This window comes from Adiantum capillus-veneris, chromosome 12 (genome assembly GCF_014529385.1).
Source record: "Adiantum capillus-veneris isolate H3 chromosome 12, ASM1452938v2, whole genome shotgun sequence".
Taxonomy (NCBI): domain Eukaryota; kingdom Viridiplantae; phylum Streptophyta; class Polypodiopsida; order Polypodiales; family Pteridaceae; genus Adiantum; species Adiantum capillus-veneris.
In genome coordinates, this window is record NC_140942.1 from 101,794,208 (window position 1) to 101,818,521 (window position 24,314).

The following is a 24,314-nucleotide window of genomic DNA, read 5'->3' on the forward strand; positions in this document are numbered from 1 at the left end:
GAGCCTTAGGAGGCTAGGGCTGAGTCTGACGTGAAGGTCGGGGCCTCCTACATGGACAAGCCTTCGTGAGATGACCGATCTGTCAACAAATGAAGCACTCATTCAGGAGGCCTAAATACTCCACATTCTAGCGGAGCCAACCACCACTCACCCGAGGTAGTAGAATGACCTTCGGGAGGGTGTGGGTGTCCCGAACCAGAACGCGTATTGTGGGCATGCCACCTGCCTTGGCAGCTACAGAGGATGTCGTGCGAGGTGTCTCCATGACAGTCCCAATCTCTAAGCCAATCCTGGATTGGAGCCGGAGGTACTCTCTCCTGGCCGGGGAAGCAGACTAAGATGGGAAGGTCTGCCTCCTCAACTAAAACATTGGTAGCTGGGTCAAAACCATGGCGCCACTATCGAAAATGAGCTCGAACTGCTCGGATGGCCAGGGGACTCATCACAATGACCTTGGACGCCATCTCGGAGGTCTCAAACTCTATTTGATAGTAGCCACGTCCGAGGAGCTCAACATCGAGGATCTTGCCCACCTCTGCAAGAAGGCGGGCCTGGAGGAGATCACGCACCTCTCCTCTGTGGGGTCTAGTGCCGAGAATCTTGCAGACAGCATAGGTGGCCTGAAGGCGCACCACCTCTGCCTCTAAGCTCGCTTGCTCTGTCGGCGAAAGAGCAAGTTCGATGGTGGGTTCCGCGGGGTCAGGCGAGGGGGCTTCCGTCGAGTCCCTCTCTAGCGGAGCAGGATCCTCCATCTGTGACTGCTGCTACACAGGATTGCAAGAGCAAAATGAAGGCGAGACCAAGCCCTGCTAGAGCGAGCGCGCCAAAAGCGTATGAGCACAATTGAACGAACCCGTCAAGCAGAACCAGGGGGGGAGGGGGGTGCATGAGCTAGGGGCAGCAAGGGGGGGCTAGCAGTGGGTGTGGGGGCAGCGGGCAGCAAACGGGGGGGGGGGATGGAGGGAGAGCTCGTGAGGGCTACAGCAGCAAGCTGGGCAACACTGCGCAGAGCTGAGGAAGCGCACAGGGATTGGGGGTTTGGGGGGGGGGGGGGGGGGGGGGGGGGGGGGGGCGCAACGATGGCAAATAGGTAGCGAGCAGCGAGCAGATTCCAAAGGATCGTTTTTTATCATTTTACTTCCTCCGAGGAGAGGATTTGGTGATACTCCTCGATTTTGAGAAGGCCTACAATAGAGTTGACTGGGACTTCTTGGAGGGCACTCTACGCAAGATGGGCTTCACAGATGCTAGGATCAGAGGCGTGCGCACAGTCGGGTTCTTTTGGCAGGGGGAGGACACTCTACGCAGGATGGGTTTCACAAATGCTTGGATCAGAGGTGTGCCAACTCTCTACAGGCGTGCGCACAATCAGGTGCTTTTGGCAGGGGGAAGAGGGGAGCGTTTCTTGCTCACACGTTCGGTCAGATAGGGCTACCCTCTTGCCCCCTTCCTCTTTCTGTTCGATGTTGAGGCGATGAGCAGATTTTTGACTTCTCATCAGGTTGGCTTGCGTGGTCTTGAGCTCCCTATCAAGGCAGATGAGCTTCTAGAACTGAGTTTGCCGACGGTTCTCAGGGGGGGCTGGGGATCATTGACCTCCTTAGGAAGTTTGTTGTTAGAGGACTGCTTCCAAGGGAGGAGCCCTGGAAGGAGTTGTTGCTTCAGCGGCTTAGAGCTGGAGTGCCTCATGCAGGAGGCCCTTGGAGCCCTTCTATCATGTGGATCTTTACAGAGATGTGCAGAGTTGGCCTGAGCAGGAGAATGGAGTCTCGATTTGCGGCGAGCCTTCTTCGCTCTTCGGAGCGGGTACACTTGCACGGAGGAGCGCTTGAGACAGTCCCTTGTTTGGAACCCCATGTTTAGCACTCAAAGAGGCCACTTGGTTGGTAGTAGGCCTCATGTTTCTTGGGGTCCCTTGGCAAAGGGTCCAGCCCGCACTCTCGGTGACTGGCTTCAGTTCTCACGTTTGCCAAAGGAGGTACAGAGCACCCAGCTACGGGGCATGAGAGGGGTGCAGAGCATGTGCTAGGACATTCAGAGGCTCTGCCAGCTGAGTGGCTCACCCCTCTAAAGACAACAGCATGGATGGGGGCCTTCACACGACTAGAGGTCCTCATCGCAGTTCGTGCTTGCTCAGAGTCAGTAGCCCCCATGTTCTTTGAGATCCAGGGAGAGGATCAACTTCACAGAGTCCCAGTAGAGGCTTCACAAGTTGCAGAGTGCTTTTTTTAGAGGATACGAGTAGTGGGCATCTGTGGGAAGACCTATGTCACAGATCCTGACCCAACGTTTTGGAGAGACCCCTCATCTTAAGCCGACCACCTTGGGATCCCTTTCTTTCAGTACACTGTTCGATTGGGACGTCTCATACTGGCAAGACGGAGAGAGGCTTGTCCTACTGCAGCACTTTATTGGTAGGAGGAGGGTCTCACAACTGAGTTCCTATCAGGTCTTGGGAGCGGTTGGGGACTCCAGACAGTCGAGGAGAGTCACTTTGTTCCAATGGCTCATTGCACACAGAGCTACAACAGTTGGCAGTTGGCTAGTACACAGTGGCTTTTCGATAACCTGTGCAGCTTGTGGTCATCCTTTGGAGAGTCGGTGACATTGTCTGTGGGACTGCCCCATGGCACAGCAGGTTTGGATTCGGGTTCTTCAGTTGATGCCTGCTCTTTCCACAGCTCGACAGCACACTTGGGGTGTTGCAGCCTGGTCCACTCTTACGAGCCCTGCGCTCCAGTTTGAGTTGGCTTCCACCAACAGGATGATAGTGATCTAGGGGGGGTCGACCTACACTTCAGCTTGCCACAGAGCTTATCCCCCAGGAGTGGTGCAGTGAGAGAGAGGTGTGTTGGGAGCTCATCTGTGGCCTGACACTGTGGTTCATTTGGCAGGCCCGCTGCTTCCGCATCTTCGAGGCTCGCCCATGTTCCACCACAAGAGACTGTTCATGATGTTTGGCTAGAGTTGGGCCAAACTCTCAGGGGCCAGCTCGAGAGACTTCACGGCAGTTCCGACCGCTTGCGGGAGCGCAGAGAGGCTTTTTTGCGACTCTGGCACCCACGTCCATTCTTCACCATGGTCCTGGGTGCACCCAGATGGCACTACCGTCCGCCTGCGTGGCTCTTTCCTCCTCCTATTTCGTGATTTAGTCCCCCATTGTACATATTCTGTTTTTTCTTTGGAGAGTCTCCCCTTGCTGTTGATATAGACCTCTCTAGTAGAGGTGATTGTAGCCCTATGGGCAGTTTTATTAACTAATGGAGGGATCTTTTTCTCGAAACCAACCCTGAATGATTTTACATTTGATTTGCATTAAGTACTCTTTGAGCTTTGTTTGTTTGATAATACTGTTTAAAAAATTGTTTGAAATGAAAATGATCTGTTTGGAACCTCTAAATATCTTAGGCTCGGGCTTTCCTGAGAGGGGTGGTTTGGGGAGCATTTAGTTGTAAGCTGTAAACCTCTGAACGAATCAGGATGGTACTCTAGGGAGCATTTAGTTGTATTTGGAGCCTCCAAGCGACGCAGGCTGGTCTGGGGAGCGTTTGGTTGTATCAGCTCTCTAAGCTCATGGCCCAGACCTTTTTTAGGTCATTTGCGAGGAGAGTGAGAAGGCAGTCGTTGAATACCTTCATGCCAAAGACCGTTTGTCTTGAAGGAGTGCTCAGCAACACTGCTTGTCTTTTTGTCCTATAAACATGCATATGTAAGCATCTATGTTGCATCGTGATGTGTCAACCACTAAATATTCTTAATTGGGTGAGATTGCCTGGGTATGTTTTTTTAGTGCATCAAGACGCCCCGTTACAGATTAGTGTGGTCTAGGTGCAATGGCTAATTTTACTACGCCAGAATATCAAGATCTCAGATATGGAATGAGAAAACCGAATGACCCTCGGAATTGACCGTCGGATATTTTTAATCTAACTTGAGTTGTTTCGCAGATATGATCACGGACGATTACTCTTCATTCAAGAAGAGGGGATGTCACAAACTGCTGACGTGTCAAGCCACTGAAGACCCAAAGGGTTAGGACTCCCTACGCCTAACCCTCGCCAACCTGCAGATCTCGGCCGAGGGGCCTAAACCCTAGTAGAAGAAGAAGAAGAATTCCTCACCAACTTACACAAATTACTAATGGGTTAGGATTAATAATCCTAACCCCCAACGACTTACAAGAACCGGCAGAGGGGCCTAAAACCTTAAAATAAAGCAAGACACGTTCACTTGCGTCAAAGTTGATGACATGGTACGCTGTACGAAAGTTTCCGCGTTTTGCGCTGACAAATGATGATGTAACAGCACCGTACAGACAGCCCTCTGGGTGCTTGCTTTTTGACCCAATGCTTTTGGACTTGCTACTTTTCATGTAACTGCTTTTGTACAAACCAACAGCCTTTAAATATGTGATGTAGGCTCACTCTTTGGCAGTCTACCCGTGGGAGATGCAGAGCAGAGCCACAGCGTTGTACTGTGTGGAAGCAATATAAAGAAATACAGAAAGGGGAGCAATCATTTGGGCCATTGGAGTTTGGGAGTGGAGCTCTGCCACTCCGTGTCTCGTGTGGATTCTCTCTTTCTTTCTATTGAGTTGTTTGAAGTGCTAAACGTCTGTCTCAATATGTTCTTTCAGTTGGATCGTGATGTCGTCCCATTACAAAGGTCCTCTTTTCAGTTCAAGTGTTTAAATCCTAAAGTTTGTTCCAGCTGTATTCTCTGTTGGCATGTGGTGCCCTACCATATTTTCAGTGGAGCATGTGTCTTAATAGAGACGGCTGCCATTACTTCAATAAAATCACATAGGTGTATCCACAAAGGGCATGTGATTTTCTGACTCGCTCCTAGGCAATTTCCGTCTTTGACCAGTCGGGCAAGAAGCCGCAAGGAAGTTTCCACTTCAAGTTACCCCAGCCAGCCACTTGGCATAGGCTGGAATAAGGTGAAAAAAGACAATTGGCAGCTCAGCAGACGCCCAAACTGTGAGGAGAAGGGATCCAACAAGGGAGCGCCATCTCGCATTTGTAGCTCCCATTGATGTACTAAGCCGCCATGTATTGTGCAGTTTCCTGAGGATCTGGCCGCCCAATGGGAGGCGTTGGAACTTGGCATCCTCAGGAAATTACCCGGCAGATTTTGTAACAGGTCAGTACCAATTGCAAAAACATTGATATAGACTTGCAAACAACTGCAAAGGAACTGGCAGTCTGGCACCCTTCACCATTGAATTATCCAGGAGACATAGGAGAGGCAGAGCTCCTCTCGGCGACTACTAGTCCCCCGAGTGGCTGCCTCTGGCAGTACTTTTTATTTTATTATATTCAAGACAAGTGTACAATTTGCTCAGAGCGTCTACTCTAAAATCACGGACTTCCAAACTGATACAAAAAGCAACTATATTAAACGACTGTGTCAAAAGTATCCTGTCTACTTTTGTTAACCAACTGGCCAAAAAGCTCACATGGGCTGCTGCTGTATTATCTGCTGCCGTCCATACAGTTCCCCGGAAATCTTGCAGGACAATCCCACTGACATCATGATATGTACCAGGTGCCACATCATTGAGTTGTCACTCTTGCATTTTCTCTCTCACCTTCCCTCTTCCCCTTCTACTATCCATGCATTTATCTCTACCCATTTCCGCCGCATTTCTCACATCGTATCGGAGCCCAGGCTTGCAGATGCCTCGTGACAGATTGAGGGGAGATGTTTTTTAAGAAGGAGATGTTTGTAGGCCTTAAGGGTCTGTTTTGAAATAATTTGTTCTAGTTTTCTTCTTTTAATGACAAAGCCAATGCCACTCCAATAGGCACAAATAGAGAGAACAGACCTGGCCAATGTCGATAGCAGGGTTAAGTGATGTCCCAAGGTCCATGACAATGTCAACTCTTTGAATTTGAAAATCTCCCGTCAAAGTGTCAATCTCAACTTCAGCAAAGGCAGCTCCAAATGTAAAATAACTGAACGGGCTTCCTCTGCCCGTGACCCAATCAAAGTTTATATCAGGAGTTGCATAGAAACCATGAGCCGAGAGATCGATTCGCTCCAAGTGACAAGCATTAGCTAGCTGCAAAATTATGGAGAGAATTGAATACAAAATGAATTTGAGGCACAAAACATGCAAAATTCAATAGTACACAATCAAGCCAGCTTCTATTATGCAAATTGTATAGCCATAGCGTGAAGTATTATAAATCTCGTTTTGTATACCATTAGGTTCTTTATAAACCACATGTAGATTTTATCCCGACCTATTTGCTGCATACATATAAGAGAAAGCAGGCAAACCCCATATGCATACAAACTCAATAAAGAACATACATGCATGATCACACACGTCAGGTAATAGAAGTGTGCATAGTAGGTACCTAAGATGTTTTGGTAAACATTTTCCTTTCCAATGCAAGATTTCATATATCTAGATAAATCTCAAATTCACCTTGAGAGAGTGTGTGGTATCTACTAATGATATTGAATTCCACTAACATACCCACTGCTGTCAATTTCACCTAATGATGTGTGTAGAACTAGGTATTAATGCACACACACCACACCTAGACACACTTAGGCATATATTGCTATAAAAGTCCCAGTAATGTTAAAAGCTCAAAGGTCTGTGTGCAAAGCATATCATCTTGAAACATCCGATATTTAGGTAAAGGTATGAAAATTGGCATGCCGCATGCCAGATTCTCATGAAGTAAAAACTTCAGGGCCCAAATACGAAGGCATCAAAAGATGAGCATGGTGTCAAAACCACGCAAGCACCAAAAAATGTGTGTGCCCGCCAGCAAACCATGGTCCTAATAAATTATGAAACCCTGTTCAACAACTTAATGTGTATAAATGTAAATCATCACGTTTACCTTTGAAAACGATAAGGAGGAATTCTCCTCTTTCACAGGCTGCATGCGGGATTTAATCTGTTCGCATGCATCTAAGACGGCTTGACCATACATATCTGAGCTTGCTGAAGCTGCAGTTGGAGAGGCGTTTGGAACCTACGTGGAACAAAATGTTAGGTCCAGAGGAACGCACTGTTTCTGGTCAAACATTACACTAAAAATGAACAAAATAAAAGCTAGACAAGAAAAGCTTTGTCCTAAAGCACCTTGTCTGTGCTTGTCTCTGAGATGAACACAGAACTCATCGGAATACCAAAAGACGCTGCAGCAATCTGCGCAACTTTTGTGTGCAAGCCTTGTCCCATCTCAACTCCTCCATGTGTCACTAAGACAGTCCCGTCTGTGTAAACCTGAACCAAAGCTCCAGCCTGCGTACTCATCACAAATTCAAAGAGAAAATAAGCAAACAAAAAAAGGCCCTCAAAAGGAGAGATTGCAGTAATTGATACAGATAGAAAAGACACCTGGAATGAAACAAAAACTACGATGGATGGAACCGCTAAACAAAATGTTATTTAGTCACAAGCTTCCAAAGCCAATGTGTTTAATAAGGAACTTTCCTATTTTCTGTTGAATGACCTTTTATGTGCCCCTCCACAATTAAGCCATCTTACTTAACACATAGGGTACTAGGAACTCCATGTTCTCCACCAAAAGATTGGTGCTCAGACCTTCCCTTTGAGAGGCTACTTTAACGTTTTAAGAATGAAATAACATCTGCTTTTCTGATTATGTGTACCAAAAAACTTACAAAAGCTTCATACTAAACAATCATTTTTTGAAAAAAGAAAATTGAGCAAAATCAATAGACATTTAATAAAAAGACCTCTAACAATAATTGCTCAAGTATAGGAAACCTAAGAATGCAGATAATTATGGAATGCAGAAAGAAAAAACGCGCTTTAATGTCTGCAGTAGACTAAAATGGTCTATAAGAACCAAAAGTTCGTACAGCATCTCGTCATGGAGACTAAGCTCCAATCATGTGAAATGACCACTATAATCGATGAATTCAACCAAGCTAGCAGAAACTAAAAGCAGGTGCCACACCTGATTCATAAACTTTGCCGTGAAAGATATACCAAACTTGGTTGGAACCATAGCTACACCTCGCTTCCTCCATTTGTGTTGCTCGTTGAAAATTTCAACTAGACTTCTCCTCTTTTCAAATTCACATGACTCTTTCACACCATCCCATACACGGTGCAATGTGTTATGCTCGACACGTTGACCATAATGCAGTTCATACCCTTCCTCCTGAAAATTTAGCTCCTGAAAGTAGAAAAAGATATGAAAATAAATATTGGCGCACAAATACCAGCATCCTGCGACATCTAGTACAGTGTATTCTACACTAACACTAATTTCATGGTAAGCTTGCAGGTAAAGATGGATGCCAAGAATATGAACAATCTCTATTTATTTCATAGAATTCATTAAGTATCTGAACAACCTCTCTTTCTGAGATGAAACATGAGCATAGTGTATATATCCTTCACAACTATGCATAAATCATTTTCTATAAAATCTAATAAGCATCTTAACACCAATTTAAGAACAACCTCTACAAGCATATTACACATTTTCAAGCAAGACGATGTGGCACTCACCCTTATCTTTTCAGGAGGTGTGTTCAAGGACCGTGCGATTCTTTCTATCCAATTCTCTGCAATTATCATCCCTTGGGGGCCACCAAACCCTCGAAAAGCAGTATTGCTTGCCAAATTTGTGAAACATACTCTCCCAAAAACACGAAAATTTGGTATGGCATATACATTATCTGAGTGGAAAACTGCTCTGTCTAAAACAGAGTGGGATAAATCAAGTGAGTTGCCCCCGTTATTGTAAATTGCAAGATCCAAAGCTAGGACCTTCCCTTCTTTTGTATATCCAACCTATTCCAAAAGTAAAGATTGCATAATTAGACCAAAACTTTATAAAGCAATTAGGTTTTACATCACAAAACAACTAACCTTGTATTTACCAAGAAAGGGGTGCCTTTGGCCAGTGATAAGCATGTCAATGTCTCTATCAAGAGTTAATTTGACAGGCTTTCTTAGAAGATAAGCTGGTACAGCTGCTGCTGCAGCAACAAAAGCTGATTTTGTTTCTTTACCACCAAAGCCACCTCCAATTCTCTTCGTCTTACAGACGACTTTACTCATGGGAATGCCAAGGACATGTGCTACATACTTTTGGTGCTTTTGAGGAGACTGCAATTTTTAACAAAGCTTCAGTTCACAGGCTTACTGTACTGTTAGTTCTTTTTCCTTGAGTGTGTGGCATGTATGTGTCCAAACATGCAAGCTAGCACTTTCAATTCAGCACTACTTAAAGATGCAGATATGTGGAACACATACCTGGGTAGAAGAAGCCATGAATATTTCATTGCCCCCATCAGAGGTCCATACCAGTGAGGTGTTAGGTTCTAAATAGAAATGTTCCTGTCCACCCATTCGTACTGTTCCTTCAAAAATGTGATCGCAATCATCACTTGCAAAACACGCCTCCACATCACCTCTCTGAATAAGACGCTCAGTCCCGGGGTGAAAGGAACCCACTTTAAGAGCATCCTCAATGCTTAAAACTGCAGGTAGTTCTTCATACTCAATTTTCACTTTTTGTGCAGCAGCCTTTGCATTCTCGAGTGTGTCTGCCACAACAATACCAATCGCCTGCACAGGACACTTGATATTAACAACCTTTGGTAAATGGAAGACGCCATCATTCTAGTATCCAAAAGGCAGGAAAACACGAAATCAAACTATGTCTCTCATTGCTTGAAACGATTGCAATAACCTGCCCAACACAAGTAACCACATTTGTTGCAAAAAGCTCCTCATCAGCTATAATGGCCCCAATATCATTTCCACCAGGTATGTCTTTCGCTGTAAAGAAGCCTTCAAAGCCTGCGATCATCTCTGTCTCTGATGCATCAATGGACATAATGTGAGCATGTGGTTTTGTACTCAACACAAGAGCTGCGTGCAGACCAGAGGGTGGCATCAGAATATCATCTGTGTACTCTGCCTCCCCTGTTACCTACACCAAGCAAACGCGGCATATTTACAAATTACCATGATAGCACATGCTTGATTAAAGAAAATGATTCTTATGAAGACCTGCATTCTTGCTGATAGGTGCATGGTGGGTTGCCCCACAGCAGTACTTGTTTCAGAAGGTTGATACGACTGACTGCCACGGGAGGGAGGCTTGTGATAATCTGCAACAGCCGATTTGTAGGTAGCAGGAAAATTATGCACTAGCTTTCCTTGCTGCTCAAGTTTATAACTAGATAGTAAGAAAAACTTGAAGAAAAAGCTAGCCACCAAGGAAGACCGGAACTCTGCCATACCCCCAGGCGCATTCTCTGCTATCACAATGTCTTCCCTCAGAGTGGCACGTACATTTTGCAGTGTCTCCTCTTTCCATTCCTTATCTTGCAAGAAAGCTTCCGTCTTCTTTGCCGACAAGGGCACAGGTCCCACACCACCAAAGACAAATGTGCTCTCCTTTACAACTAGGGTCCCATCTCTCTCGGTAAAGAAAACCCTCATGCCTGCATTTACAAGAGCAATGTCGTCATCTCTTCTATGAGCCTGCTTGAACTCCTTGACATACTCAAACTTCCTTGTCCATGGTAGAAAGACAGAGTACAACAATTCGTTCCTATCCATTGCAACCTTCCTATAAGCCACAAAAAAATCTGCAGCCTTTACTTCCTTCATCGATCCCTTGTTATCAATGAGCTTGAACAGTGACTTGCTTGCAATCCAAAGTGGATTCAAGTCTGAAATTGGACTTGCTGTGCATATGTTTCCACCAACTGATGCTACATTTCTTATCTGGGCCCCAGCAAACCATCTAAGCTGTTCAATGAAAGCAGCACAGGCTGACGTTTCATGAGCTGGCCTCTCCCGCATGCACTCCCGCATTACATCCAATAACCTCGAAAGAGTCACAGATGACCCAATCTCTACCCCATCATCCCTAACATTTATAGCATTGAACTCAGCCACATGTGTTGTTGAGATAAGAACAGGATAAACAACCTTCTTGAACCTTGTTTCTATGCCAACCTCTGTATTTCCAACAATAAGCTTTGCATCTGGATGCGCATGTTTCAAACCCAAAAGATCCTTTAAATTTGCTGGCCGGAACCACAGAATCCCATCTCTCCCATAAAGAGACAAATATTGTGGTGTTCTAGAAAACAGCTCTGGTGGAAATATAAGCTCTGAGTCGGTCTTGGATGCATTTTTTATGTCAGTACCCAAAGACTGCCCTTGGGCTTTTCCATTACTATCACAAAGGTGCCCTTGAGATTCAGGGTTTTCGGTGCTAGAAAACTGTCCTTGAGAATTTCCATTACAATCGCAGGGACGTCCTGTTGATGGGCAGATTCTTGTCCCCTTTTCAACTTTAACGCTTTTCTTTGCTACAGTCCCATTGCAAGCCTCATTGCTGTACACAGAATCGTCTGTCTTTGCAAACACACGAAAAGCATCCAGAATAGGCCTGTATCCAGTGCATCGACACAAGTTTCCAGACAAATTTTCTTCAATCTCCTCTTCTGTGGGGGGTCCTTTTCGAGATCTCAATAGTGCATACATACTCATTACAAATCCAGGTGTGCAAAACCCACATTGTGAACCATGTTGGGTTGCAAGAGACTCCTGAAATAACCACAAATATCCACAATTAGCTAGCAATACAAAACCATAGGCTTGTAATCCACGCACCATAAGGTTTGTCAAAGTCTCAAATTGAGTTTTGAGGACAAACAAAAATACCTGAATCGGGTGCAATCCACGCTGACTATTTCCAATGCCTTCAATTGTTATAACATGCATCCCTTCAACTGAGTATACAGGAGTAAGGCACGCATTCACGGCCCGATGACTGTCAATATATAAAGCATTAGCAAAGGTTGAATCACCTTTGTGCTGAAAAAATTACAGGCATGATCACAGGCTTGCCATAAGTATGATTGTATAACGTGTTTGTGTGGCCTTTTGATGCGTGCAAATATGTATTTGCATGCATCATGCATGTGGGCACACCCATACACAAACAAAACTCTCTCTCTCTCTCTCTCTCTCTCTCTCTCTCTCTCTCTCTCTCTCTCTCTCTCTCTCTCTCTCTCTCTCTCCCCCCTACGCGAGCTGGTCCTCCTACGCGTCGCGCGAGCAGGTCCTCCTATGCGAGCTGGTCTCCTACGCGTCGCACGAGGTCTGCTGTAGGCCGCAGGGTACCAAACTCTGCAGGGGCAGCAAGTGAAGCATGTAAGGCAAGCAGCGTGAGCAGTGAGGCTCGTAGGGCTGGTGAGGCCCGGGCAGCATAGGCAACGCAGGGCAGAAGCCAAGGCACACAAGGCTAGGGCAGAGCGCACGAGGCTGGGTAGGGAGCGTGAACCGCTCTGCAACCTCTTCTACGCGTAGAAAGTCTTGTCCTACTCGCGCCTCAGATAAAGCCTCTTTAAGTTTAGGTTAAATTTTAAGTCTTGCCCTATTCTCAGTCCCCCACCCTAGTACCCTACCCCACATTTGTGGCCCGGGTTCAATGGATCCGCCTACCGAAGGGGAAGGGCCGGGTGTACATAGCTACACCACCACAAAAAAAACAACGGCTACTTTCAAACGGAGAAACAAAGATACTGTACTATCACCAGGATCCTTACGAGTTGGGAAAACCTCCAGGATACATGATGAGCTAATGATGGAGAAGGTCCACGTGATGCTCAAATCATAGTTACCAGGGAACGCCCCCGTTCTGGCGTTCCGGGGGGCAGTTCTCTTCCCAAACGTTCCAGAACGTCCTGGAATGTCTGACATTCCGGGTGGCCAATGCAAACCGGAACGGCCGTTCCGGAACGTTCCGAAACACCCCCAGACCATTCCGGAATGCCCCTGGAACGGCCAACGGCTACAAACAAATTTGGCAAAAATTGAAAAAATTGAAGTAAATGTTTGGGCTTCTTTTGAAAGTGTGCAAGGCCTCAAGGACTCATAAAATGCACCCCCCTTCCCCTTTCTCTTCACAAGCTAATCCTCAAGGCTCAAGCTCTCCCTCTCACTCTCAAGATCTCTCCCTCTCAAGACTCACTCTCTCAAGGCTCAAGGCTTCAAGCCTTCAAGCTCTCTTCCTCTCCCTCCCACTCTCTCAAATCTCTCCCTCTCCCTCTCTCTCTCTCTCTCTCTCTCTCTCTCTCTCTCACATCATCTAGTCATAGCAAGGTTGAATGGTCTTCAAAACGAGTTTTTTGTGAGTATTAGAGTCAAAGCACTCTAATACTCCTTGTATTTAAACACAAGGAGCTAAAAATTGCACTATTTGGGTGTTTTTTATACCTCCCGTTCCGCGACGTTCCCGTTCCGGACCCCTAGCCGTTCCCCCGTTCCGCGGGGATCCCGTTGCCGTTCCCGTTCCGCGTTCCGGGTAACTATGGCTCAAATCAGAGCTAAACTATATGAGGGATGACATCAGGAAGGAAATGCACGCGAACGCTGAGAGCTACAGGAACTCCATGTATGGAGACATGATGAGAGAACTAAGGAGAGAGATCCGGGGGATAGAGAATGAGGAAATTCAGATCGTGAAAACGGAATTACGAAACCTAATCAAGGCCAAAGTAAATGTAACAGAATGCGTTATGCAAAAGAAACTCGATGAGGCAGTAGCAAGTTTTGAAGCATGGAGAACAAATATGGAAAAGCACATGGGGAAAAAGATGCAATAATCAAGGAGCTAAAAGGAGAACTTGCGGCTTGCAAATCTGCAACTAAGGAGAAGGGAGACGACCAACCTTCGATGTTGAAGGAGCTCAAGGACATGAAGGATCAAATGAAAGCTCTACGGGAAGGAGATGAACAGAAATCGAAAACGGCATATTCATGGGCGGAACGTCTTTTTAAGACACAAGAAAAGGTTGATGAAGCAGAGAAATGGATTGAGGATGCGAAGAAAGGGAAGGCCAAGATGCTCGAGACCACACCTACTTCTACCATTATTAATATGACCATTGAGGAAGAGCAGAAAAGGAAGAATCGGGCTCTGCATGTGCGGGTCACAGGAGTCAAAGACAAAGAGAATGTAGATGAAGTGAAGGAACTGCTACAACGCATGGGCATCACAGAGCCTACTCACACAAGTGCATGGAGAGTGGGCAAGAAAGGAATCGATGAGAAGGGAAACGTAAAGGATAGGGCACTTATTCTCCGCTTCCCGAATATAGAAATAAGGAAAGAATTTCTAAAGAAGAGGCCAACTCTTAAGAAAACCAGTATTTTCCTGGGAGATGACCTTACATTGGCACAAGTGGCACACATGCAAGAGTTGATGCCAGAGATCAGGGCAACAAGAGAAAAGGGAAAATCGCCTTTTATAGAGGAGGGAAAGTAGTGATTCTGGAAAAGCGCTCATCATGACGGTGTGAGACCTATGGGGCAACGCTCCGGATAGCGGCGTGAAGGGGTATTTATGGGAACCAGCTGGTCGACCAGACGAGATCTCTACGAGGTAGCCGGGGTTCAGGAGGAGTAGCAGTCTTATTTAAAGAGGAGCTGAAACCACTACTACAGATTATCAAGAAAGATGAACAAGCAAGGTATATGTGGGTGAGAATGAGAGTCGAGACAGGTAGATTTCTATATATCGCTATATGCTACTTCCCTCCAAGTACATCTCTACTCCTCACCTAAAGGACAGTCCCCTTTCTCCATATTGAATAATGACGTATGGGAGTTCTCTAGGGATGGAGACATCGTTCTCTTAGGAGACTTTAATGCCAGAACGGCCAACTCTCAAGCAGTATTCTATGATACTTCTGAGGAAATGCTCAGAGAAGTGGATTTATCACAGGAGGGGCTTACTAGAAACTCATACGATAAAGAACACACTGAATATGGGAGACATCTCATGGAGATGGCAACTACACATGGTTTGGCCATACTTAATGGTCTAGAGAATTTCCCTTTATCTGGGGGATTCACATGCTTCCCGCACAAGAATGGGGCCAGTACAAGGGATCGTGTCATGACTTCACCAAGCTTTATTTCTAGTATCGAGGACTTTAAGGTGGGACCCAGACCGGTTGGGATTGCAGTGGATCATGCTCTCTTGACCTTATCAATCTCCTTCCAATACAATGCCTCTCAAGTACAAAGGAAGAAGACACACACAAGATATACTTTCACTCCAGAGACTGATTCAGTCTATGTGGAAAAGATCTATAATAGGATGTGGGCAGCCGAGCCAGTATATACTGTAGAGGAGATTACTTCTCAGCTAACAGAGATACTACATGGAGCAGCACAATGGGCATACCCACATACTCAGCCTGATCAGAAGAGAGGCTCTGGGAACATGCCTCAAAACAGTTGGTACGACGAGGAATGCAGAGAGACGAGAACCCAGATCTAGAAAGAGCTTACAGTTGGGATCATCGCATATAAGCAGTCTCGGATTGCTCTTCGACGTATAGTACGTCGCAAGAAAAGGGCAATTTTAGCCAAACTAGAGAAGGATTTATATCAGCTCTTCTTGAGTCAGGACTCACATGAGGCCTGGCGTTTATTTCACGAGCACTCATCGCCTCCGACAATTACTTCTCCTGAGATTTGGGGTCAATATGTAACATCATTATATATGGTATCTGGACCATAGTTACCAGGAACGGGAAACCGGAACGGGAACGCGGAACGGGAACATGGAACAAAATGCCATTCCCTATTACGGGTACTCACGTTTGAAACACGGAACGGGGATTCGGAACAGCAACTTGGAATGGGAACGAGGAACGGAGACCTGAAAACGGCCATTCCCTATTACTATGATCTGAACAGCCTCCATTACCAGATACGCTAGAGCCATGCCCTGCTACTAGTACTTTCTTTACTACAGCAATGGTGAAAAGAGCCATTGACAAGATGAAGACAAGACGAGCATATGATCATGAGGGTTTAGTAGCAGAACATCTGATCCATGCAAGGGATCTACTTTCAGAAGTCCTTGCTCGTCTATTTAATCAGGTCATGTGTGAAGGATTACCTGAATCTTGGAAATTATCTACTATCGTACCTATTTTCAAGTCAGGGGATCCTATGATACCCGCGAACTACCGTACCATTATGGTAGGTCACACTTTGACCCGACTGTACGCATCCATTCTTGAACAAAAATTGAGTAGATGGGCAGAGAATGAGGGCATAAGGGCAACAGGACAAGCTGGATTTAGGAGAGGTTATTCCACTTTAGATCATATTCTTACGCTCAGAGCCATTATTGAGGAAGGAAGAGCAAGCGGGAAAAGGATGTATTGTTGCTTTGTGGAATTTCGGAAAGCTTTTGATACAGTACCAAGGGCCAGATTGATGCGTAAAATGCAAGAGTTAGGGGTCCCCAAAGAGATTATCTGGGGGATCATGGCCTTATACGGGTCAGTAACTGGTTATGTACGTACTCCAGAAGGGGATTCCGACATTGTTCATTCCACCGATGGAATAAAGCAAGGATGCCCACTGTCCCCTACTTTACTTGGTATGTATATAGATGAGGTATCAGATTACATTGATAGAGAGGGTGACAGAGCTGCTCAACTTGCAGGGTCATGGATCCCTTTGTTGTTGTATGCAAATGATATTGTATTGATAGCAAAATCACCAGATGGAATGCAGAGGCAGTTAGATGCATTACATAAATTCGCGGAGGACAGCGGACTGTCGGTAAATTTGGGTAAAACCAAAGTTATGGTGTTTAACACCACACCGCAGTGGGTTAGGAGATCGGCACCTACATCTGCATATGGCCAGGATACAGTAGAGGACACAGATGCATACACATACCTTGGTGTGGTATTTACAGGACCGAAGTTTACTCTTAAGAAAGCAGCGGATGCTAGATTGTCCAGAGTCTCTACGGCCTTGGGAGGGTTGGAGAGGATGTGTTGACAAGTGCAGTTTCAGGAACCACGAACAAAACTTTGGCTCTTTGATACTGTGGTGGCTTCGGCTATGCTTTATGGGATCCAGATTTGGGGACCATCTGTGGATCAAGATAATTGGAAGTCAATGGAGAGACCTTTGGTATCTATGATTTCCCGAATGATTAGAGCCAAGGCCTCCGTACCACACGCGATTACCCAAGCGGAACTAGCTGCCCCTCCGATAGAAATTGAAGCTCTTACCCGATCAGTGTCCTTTATACATGGTTTGTGGGATACAAATAATTGCCGATATACTAGATTGGCCCTCGAATCCTCTCAACAATTAGCAATGAAAGGAGATACATCATGCTGGTATGCGCAACTGTCCTCGTGGTTTCAGAGACACGAGTTCAATATGGAAAGATTACCCCCCTTCCAATACTCTCTTGAGACTCCATCACTGGCAATCACACGAACAGAGATTAATAAAATCATCCGCTAGGATCTTATACAGTTGGACACTAAGAGGACATGGGTAGACCCTACACAAGAATTGGGCACGAAGATGGCCGACTACAAAGAAAACTTCCTACAGCTATCTGAAGATGGTTTTGTAATTGGCCCGAGCTACATGGATACCCACCTGTCTCGTGGTTTGAGATGTGCTATTGGTCAGATTTGTACATCCTCACACCAACTGGAAATTGAATTTGGCAGATTTAGGGGAATCCCACCTGAGAGCAGAATTTGCAAGTTATGCGGAATGGAGCCGGAGACAGAATTACACTACATATGCCATTGCACCGTATACTATGAGATACGTGGGCGTTTCCATTGCCTATTTAAAGAAGGCTTTGGACCTCTAGATAGAGTCATGCAATACCAGGATCAAAGATGCTTAGGCCTGTACCTACTAGAACTACATCGGCACAGGGATAATCTAATGAGAAGACAAAGAGCACTACAGCCTCAGAGGCAGATCACAGATTTCTTCGGATCGAGAGAAGCAAGAATGGAAGGAGAAGCAAGAGGCCAGCAGCGAGCACAAACCACATTCATACCAAAGGCACCCTCATTGACAGGGCGATTTAGCTTAGAAAATCGAGACGACCACGACCGAAATGCAGAAGCACACTTCACCGGAGGAGACTACAACAAAGGATTAGAAGCATTCTAGCCAGACACCAAGAATGCTCCTAAGAAGTTTATCTAATACTTTGTATTTAGGTTTTCGCATTTATTTTCACACTTTTCACACTTAGTACTTTAGTACTAAGGTACCCAGACATTGTAACAAATTCACCACTTTTGTATCAGTTTGGTCTCATAGGTCACTCTGGCCTTTTGAAGACGTTAATATAACATTTCATTTCATTTCATCTCTCTCTCTCTCTCTCTCTCTCTCTCTCTCTCTCTCTCTCTCTCTCTCTCTAAACCCAGCAGCCTAGGATTCCATAATATTTTATTTTGTCATTTTGTCATTTTGTCATCTTGTTACGCTGACTTTGTATCAGATCCACCACATTGTAACTTTCTGGTCTCATAGGTCACTTTGGCCTTTTGAAGACATTAATATAACATTTCATCTCTCTCTCTCTCTCTCTCTCTCTCTCTCTCTCTCTCTCTCTCTCTCTCACACACACATTTCACACTTCACACTTCATTTTCAGTTTTCATTTTTTACATCCAGTACTTTTTGTACTTGTACTTCAGACATTGTATTAATTTCACCACTTTGTATCTGATGGTCTCATAGGTCATTTTGGCCTTTTGAAGACGTTAATATATCATTTCATATCTCTCTCTCTCTCTCTCTCTCTCTCTCTCTCTCTCTCTCTCTCTCTCTCTCTCTCTCTCTCTCTCTCTCTCTCTCTCTCTCTCTCTCTGTGAGTGGGTGAAAGGGTGCATGCCCTAGTGATGCTCGCGCTGGTGATGCTCGTGCGCTGCTGATGCTCGCGTTGCCCTGTTGCTCGGAAACGCGTTGCCCTCATGCTCCTGCTCACGCTGCCTCTGCCGACTCCTGCTCGCGCTTCCCTGAGACCTGCACGCGCTGCTGTTGAGTCCTACACATAGCAAGTCCCAGCAGCCCTACACGTAGCAAGTCGCAGCCTACGCGCCCCGGCACCCCCCCCCTTCATCTACGCGTAGGAAGTCAAAGCTCTTACGTTCAAATTTAGAGAGATTTTTAAGCCTTAAGGTAAATTTTTTAAGTTTGCCCTATTCTCAGTTCCTCACCCTAGTACCCTAGTACCCTACCCCACAGTTGTGGCTCGGGTTCGATGGATCCGCCTACCGAAGGGGAAGGGCCGGGTGTAGATAGCTACACCACCCCAAAAAAAACAACAACTACATTTAAACGGAGAAACAGAGATACTGTACTATCATCGAGATCCTTACGAGTGGGGAAAACTTCCAGCATACATGATGAACTAATGATGGAGAAGGTCCAGGTGATGCTCAAATCAGAGCTAAACTATATGAGAGATGACATCAAGAAGGAAATGCACACCAGCACTGAGAGCTACAAGAACTCCATGTATGGAGACATGATGAGAGAACTAAGGAGAGAGATCCGGGGGATACAGAATGAGGAGATTTAGATCTTGAAAACGGAATTACGAAACCTAATCAAGGCCGAAGTAAATGTAACAGAATGCGTTATGCAAAAGAAACTCGATGAGGTAGTAGCAAGTTTTGAAGCATGGAGAACAAATATGGAAAAGCACATGGGAGAAAAAGATGCAATAATCGAGGAGCTAAAAGGAGAACTTGCGGCTTGCAAATCTGCAACTAAGGAGAAGGGAGACGACCAACCTTCGATGTTGAAGGAGCTCAAGGACATGAAGGATCAGATGAAAGCTCTACGGGAAGGAGATGAACAGAAATCGAAAACGGCATATTCATGGGCGGAACGTCTTTTTAAGACACAAGAAAAGGTTGATGAAGCAGAGAAATGGATTGAGGATGCGAAGAAAGGGAAGGCCGAGATGCTCGAGACCACACCTACTTCTACCATTATTAATATGACCATTGAGGAAGAGCAGAAAAGGAAGAATCGGGCTCTGCATGTGCGGGTCACAGGAGTCAAAGACAAAGAGAATGTAGATGAAGTGAAGGAACTGCTACAACGCATGGGCATCACAGAGCCTACTCACACAAGTGCATGGAGAGTGGGCAAGAAAGGAATCGATGAGAAGGGAAACGTAAAGGATAGGGCACTTATTCTCCACTTCCCGAATATAGAAATAAGGAAAGAATTTCTAAAGAAGAGGCCAACTCTTAAGAAAACCAGTATTTTCTTGGGAGATGACCTTACATTGGCACAAGTGGCACACATGCAAGAGTTGATGCCAGAGATCAGGGCAGCAAGAGAAAAGGGGAAAATCGCCTTTTCTAGAGGAGGGAAAGTAGTGGTTCTGGAAAAGCGCTCAGCATGACGGTGCGAGACCTATGGCGCGACGCTCCGGATAGCGGCGTGGAATTGTAATGGATCATATAGGCTAGATGTAGGTGCCTTTGAAGACAGCTTTAGGGACAGAGACATAGTTTTCTACTCAGAGACACACCAGATACCGGGACAGCGTATGCCACATGTGAAGGGTTATTTATGGGATACAGTTGGTCGACCAGACAAGAGATCTCTACAGGGTAGCCGGGGTTCAGGAGGAGTAGCAGTCTGATATAGAGAGGAGCTCAAACCACAACTACAGATTATCAGGAAAGATGAGCAAGCAAGGTATATGTGGGTGAGAATGAGAGCCGAGACAAGTAGATTTCTATATATCGCTATATGCTACTTCCCTCCAAGTACCTCAGTCTACTCCTCACCTAAAGGACAGTCCCCTTTCTCCATACTGAATAATGACATGTGGGAGTTCTCTAGAGATGGAGACATCGTTCTCTTAGGAGACTTTAATGCCAGAACGGCCAACTCTCAAGCAATATTCTATGATACTTCTGAGGAAATGCTCATAGAAGTGGATTTATCACAGAGGGGGCTTACTAGAAACTCACATGATAAAGAACACACTGAATATGGGATCGAGATGGCAACTATACATGGTTTGTCCATATTTAATGGTCTAGAGAATTTCCCGTTATCTGGAGGATTCACATGCTTCCCGCACAGGCATGGGGCCAGTACAGTGGATTATGTCATGACTTCGCTTTTCTAGTATCGAGGACTTTAAGGTGGGACCCATAACGGTTGGGATTGCAGTGGATCATGCTCTCTTGACCTTATCAATCTCCTTCCAATACAATGCATCTCAAGTACAAAGGAAGAAGACACACACAAGATATACTTCCACGCCAGAGACTGTTTCAATCTATGTGGAAAAGATCTATAATAGGATGTGGGCAGCCAAGCCAGTATATACTGTAGAGGAGATTACTTCTCAGTTAACAGAGATACTACATGGAGCATCACAAGAGGCATACCCACATACTCAACCTGATCAGAAGAGAGGATCTGGGAACATGCCTCAAAACAGTTGGTATGACGAGGAATGCAGAGAGACGAGAACCCAGGTCCAGAAAATTGGGATCATCACATATAAGCAATCTCGGAATGCTCTTCGGCGTATAGTACGTCGCAAGAAAAGGGCATTTTCAGCCAAACTGGAGAAAGATTTATATCAGTTCTTCTTGAGTCAGGACTCACATGAGGCCTGGCGCTTATTTCACGAGTACTCGCCGCCTTCCACGATTACTTCTCCTGAGATTTGGGGTCAATATGTAACATCATTATATATGGTATCTGGACAGCTTCCATTACCAGATCCGCTAGAGCCATGCCCTACTACTAGTACTTTCTTTACTACGGAAATGGTGGAAAAAGCCATTGATAAGATGAAGACAAGAAGAGCATATGATCATGATGGTTTCGTAGCAAAACATCTGATCCATGCCAGGGATCTACTTTCAGAAGTCCTTGCTTGTCTGTTTAATCGGGTCATGTGTGAAGGATTACCTGAATCTTGGAAATTATCTACTATCGTACCTATTTTCAAGTCAGGGGATCCTATGATACCCGGGAACTACCGTACCATTATGGTAGGTCACACTTTGACCCGACTGTACGCATCCATTCTTGAACAAAAATTGAGTAGATGGGCAGAGAATGAGGGTATAAGGGCAACAGGACAAGCTGGATTTAGGAGAGGTTATTCTACTTTAGATCATATTCTTACGCTCAGAGCCATTATTGAGGAAGGAAGAGCAAGCGGGAAAAAGATGTATTGTTGCTTTGTGGATTTTCGGAAAGCTTTTGATACAGTACCAAGGACTAGATTGATGCGCAAAATGCAAGAGTTAGGGGTCCCCAAAGAGATTATCTGGGGGATCATGGCCTTATACGGTTCAGTAACTGGTTATGTACGTACTCCAGAAGGGGATTCCGACATTGTTCATTCCACCGATGGAGTAAAGCAAGGATGCCCACTGTCCCCTACTTTACTTGGTATGTATATAGATGAGGTATCAGATTACATTGATAGAGAGGGTGACAGAGGTGCTCAACTTGCAGGGTCATGGATCCCTTTGTTGTTGTATGCAAATGATATTGTATTGATAGCAAAATCACCAGATGGAATGCAGAGGCAGTTAGATGCATTACATAAATTCGCGGAGGACAACGGACTGTCGGTAAATTTGGGTAAAACCAAAGTTATGGTGTTTAACACCACACCGCAGTGGGTTAGGAGATGTGCACCTACATTTGCATATGGCCAGGATACAGTAGAGGACACAGATGCATACACATACCTTGGTGTGGTATTTACAGGACCGAAGTTTACTCTTAAGAAAGCAGCGGATGCTAGATTGTCCAGAGCCTCTGCGGCCTTGGGAGGGTTGGAGAGGATGTGTTCACAAGTGCAGTTTCAGGAACCACGAACAAAACTTTGGCTCTTTGATACTGTGGTGGCTTCGGCTATGCTTTATGGGGTCCAGATTTGGGGACCATCTGTAGATCAGGATAATTGGAAGTCAATGGAGAGACCTTTGGTATCTATGATTTCCCGAATGATTAGAGCCAAGGCCTCCGTACCACACGCGATTACCCGAGCGGAACTAGCGGCCCCTCCGATAGAAATTGAAGCTCTTACCAGATCAGTGTCCTTTATACATGGTTTGTGGGATACAAATAATTGCCGATATACTAGATTGGCCCTCGAATCCTCTCAACAATTAGCAATGAAAGGGGATACATCATGCTGGTATGCGCAACTGTCCTCGTGGTTTCAGAGACACAGGTTCAGTATGAAAAGATTACCCCCCTTCCAATACTCTCTTGAGGCTCCATCACTGGCAATTACACAAACGGAGATTAATAAAATCATCCGACAGGATTTTATACAGTTGGATACTAAGAGGACATGGGTAGACCCTACACAAGAAGTGGGCACGAAGATGGCCGACTACAAAGAAAACTTCCTACAACTATCTGAAGATGGATGTGATTCGCCCGAGTTACATGGATACCCACCTGTCTCATGGTTTGAGATGTGCTATTGGTTAGATTCGTACATCCTCACACCAGTTGGAAATTGAATTTGGCAGATTTAGGGGAATCCCACTTGAGAGCAGAATTTGCAAGTTATGCGGAATGGAGCCGGAGACAGAATTACACTATATATGCCACTGCACAGTATACTATGAGATACGCGGGCGTTTTCATTGCCTCTTTAGAGAAGGCTTTGGACCTCTAGATAGAATCATGCAATACCAAGATCAAAGATGCTTAGGCTTGTACCTACTGAAACTACATCGGCACAGGGATAATCTAATGAGAAGACAAAGAGCACTACAGCCTCAGAGGCAGATCACAGATTTCTTCGGATCGAGAGAAGCAGGAGTGGAAGGAGAAGCAAGAGGCCAGCAGCCAGCACAAAGGAGTACCCACATTCATACCAAAGGCACCCTAATTGACAGAGCGATTGAGCTTAGGAAATCGAGACAACCACGACCGAGGTGCAGAAGCACACTTCATCGGAGGAGACTACAACAAAGCAAGGTTGTAAGGTACGTAGTATTCGGTACGTGTTCGGTACGTACTGTACATTGTACCGTATGGATTGGGCCATAAGGTACGTAAAATTCGTAATATATTTTTTTAAAAGCTAAAAATACAAAGAATTTCAAATTTATATACAACCTATCTAGTTTAAAAACACTGCACAATACTTAAACATAGCCACAACTTTCAAAAAACACTTAAAATCACCCCACAAGTTAAGTAACCGCTACATAACACAATTAACGCACACTTCAAAGTTGAATCCAAAACTTACAATCTTTCGCTAGGTCAAGACTCTAGAGTGCCTCCTTGCAGACTCCAAACACAAAGGGAGGAAGGGAGGGAGGGAGGGAGAAAGAACCTTATCGATGGCGGCAAATCCTTCCTTGGTCTCTGTGCAGAGACTCTGTTCAACTCTCTGGTTCTCTGTTGTGATAATAACCAGTATAGGATAGGTGGACGTATTAAA

General features: G+C 45.4%; 1 protein-coding gene across 1 annotated transcript in view; it reads right to left on the reverse strand.

The window, feature by feature from the left end:
- Positions 1 to 24,314, reverse strand: part of LOC147446234 (xanthine dehydrogenase 2-like) — a 97,156-nt gene that overhangs the window by 12,873 nt on the left and 59,969 nt on the right. The window contains exons 3-12 of the mRNA XM_086525497.1: positions 11,699 to 11,807; positions 10,028 to 11,581; positions 9,705 to 9,947; positions 9,266 to 9,580; positions 8,879 to 9,118; positions 8,516 to 8,800; positions 7,956 to 8,177; positions 7,112 to 7,273; positions 6,867 to 7,001; positions 5,831 to 6,067 (exon numbers count right to left, since the gene is read on the reverse strand). Coding sequence (XP_086381623.1) covers positions 5,831 to 6,067; positions 6,867 to 7,001; positions 7,112 to 7,273; positions 7,956 to 8,177; positions 8,516 to 8,800; positions 8,879 to 9,118; positions 9,266 to 9,580; positions 9,705 to 9,947; positions 10,028 to 11,581; positions 11,699 to 11,807 — 3,502 coding nt within the window. The remainder of the gene's footprint in view (positions 1 to 5,830; positions 6,068 to 6,866; positions 7,002 to 7,111; positions 7,274 to 7,955; positions 8,178 to 8,515; positions 8,801 to 8,878; positions 9,119 to 9,265; positions 9,581 to 9,704; positions 9,948 to 10,027; positions 11,582 to 11,698; positions 11,808 to 24,314) is intronic.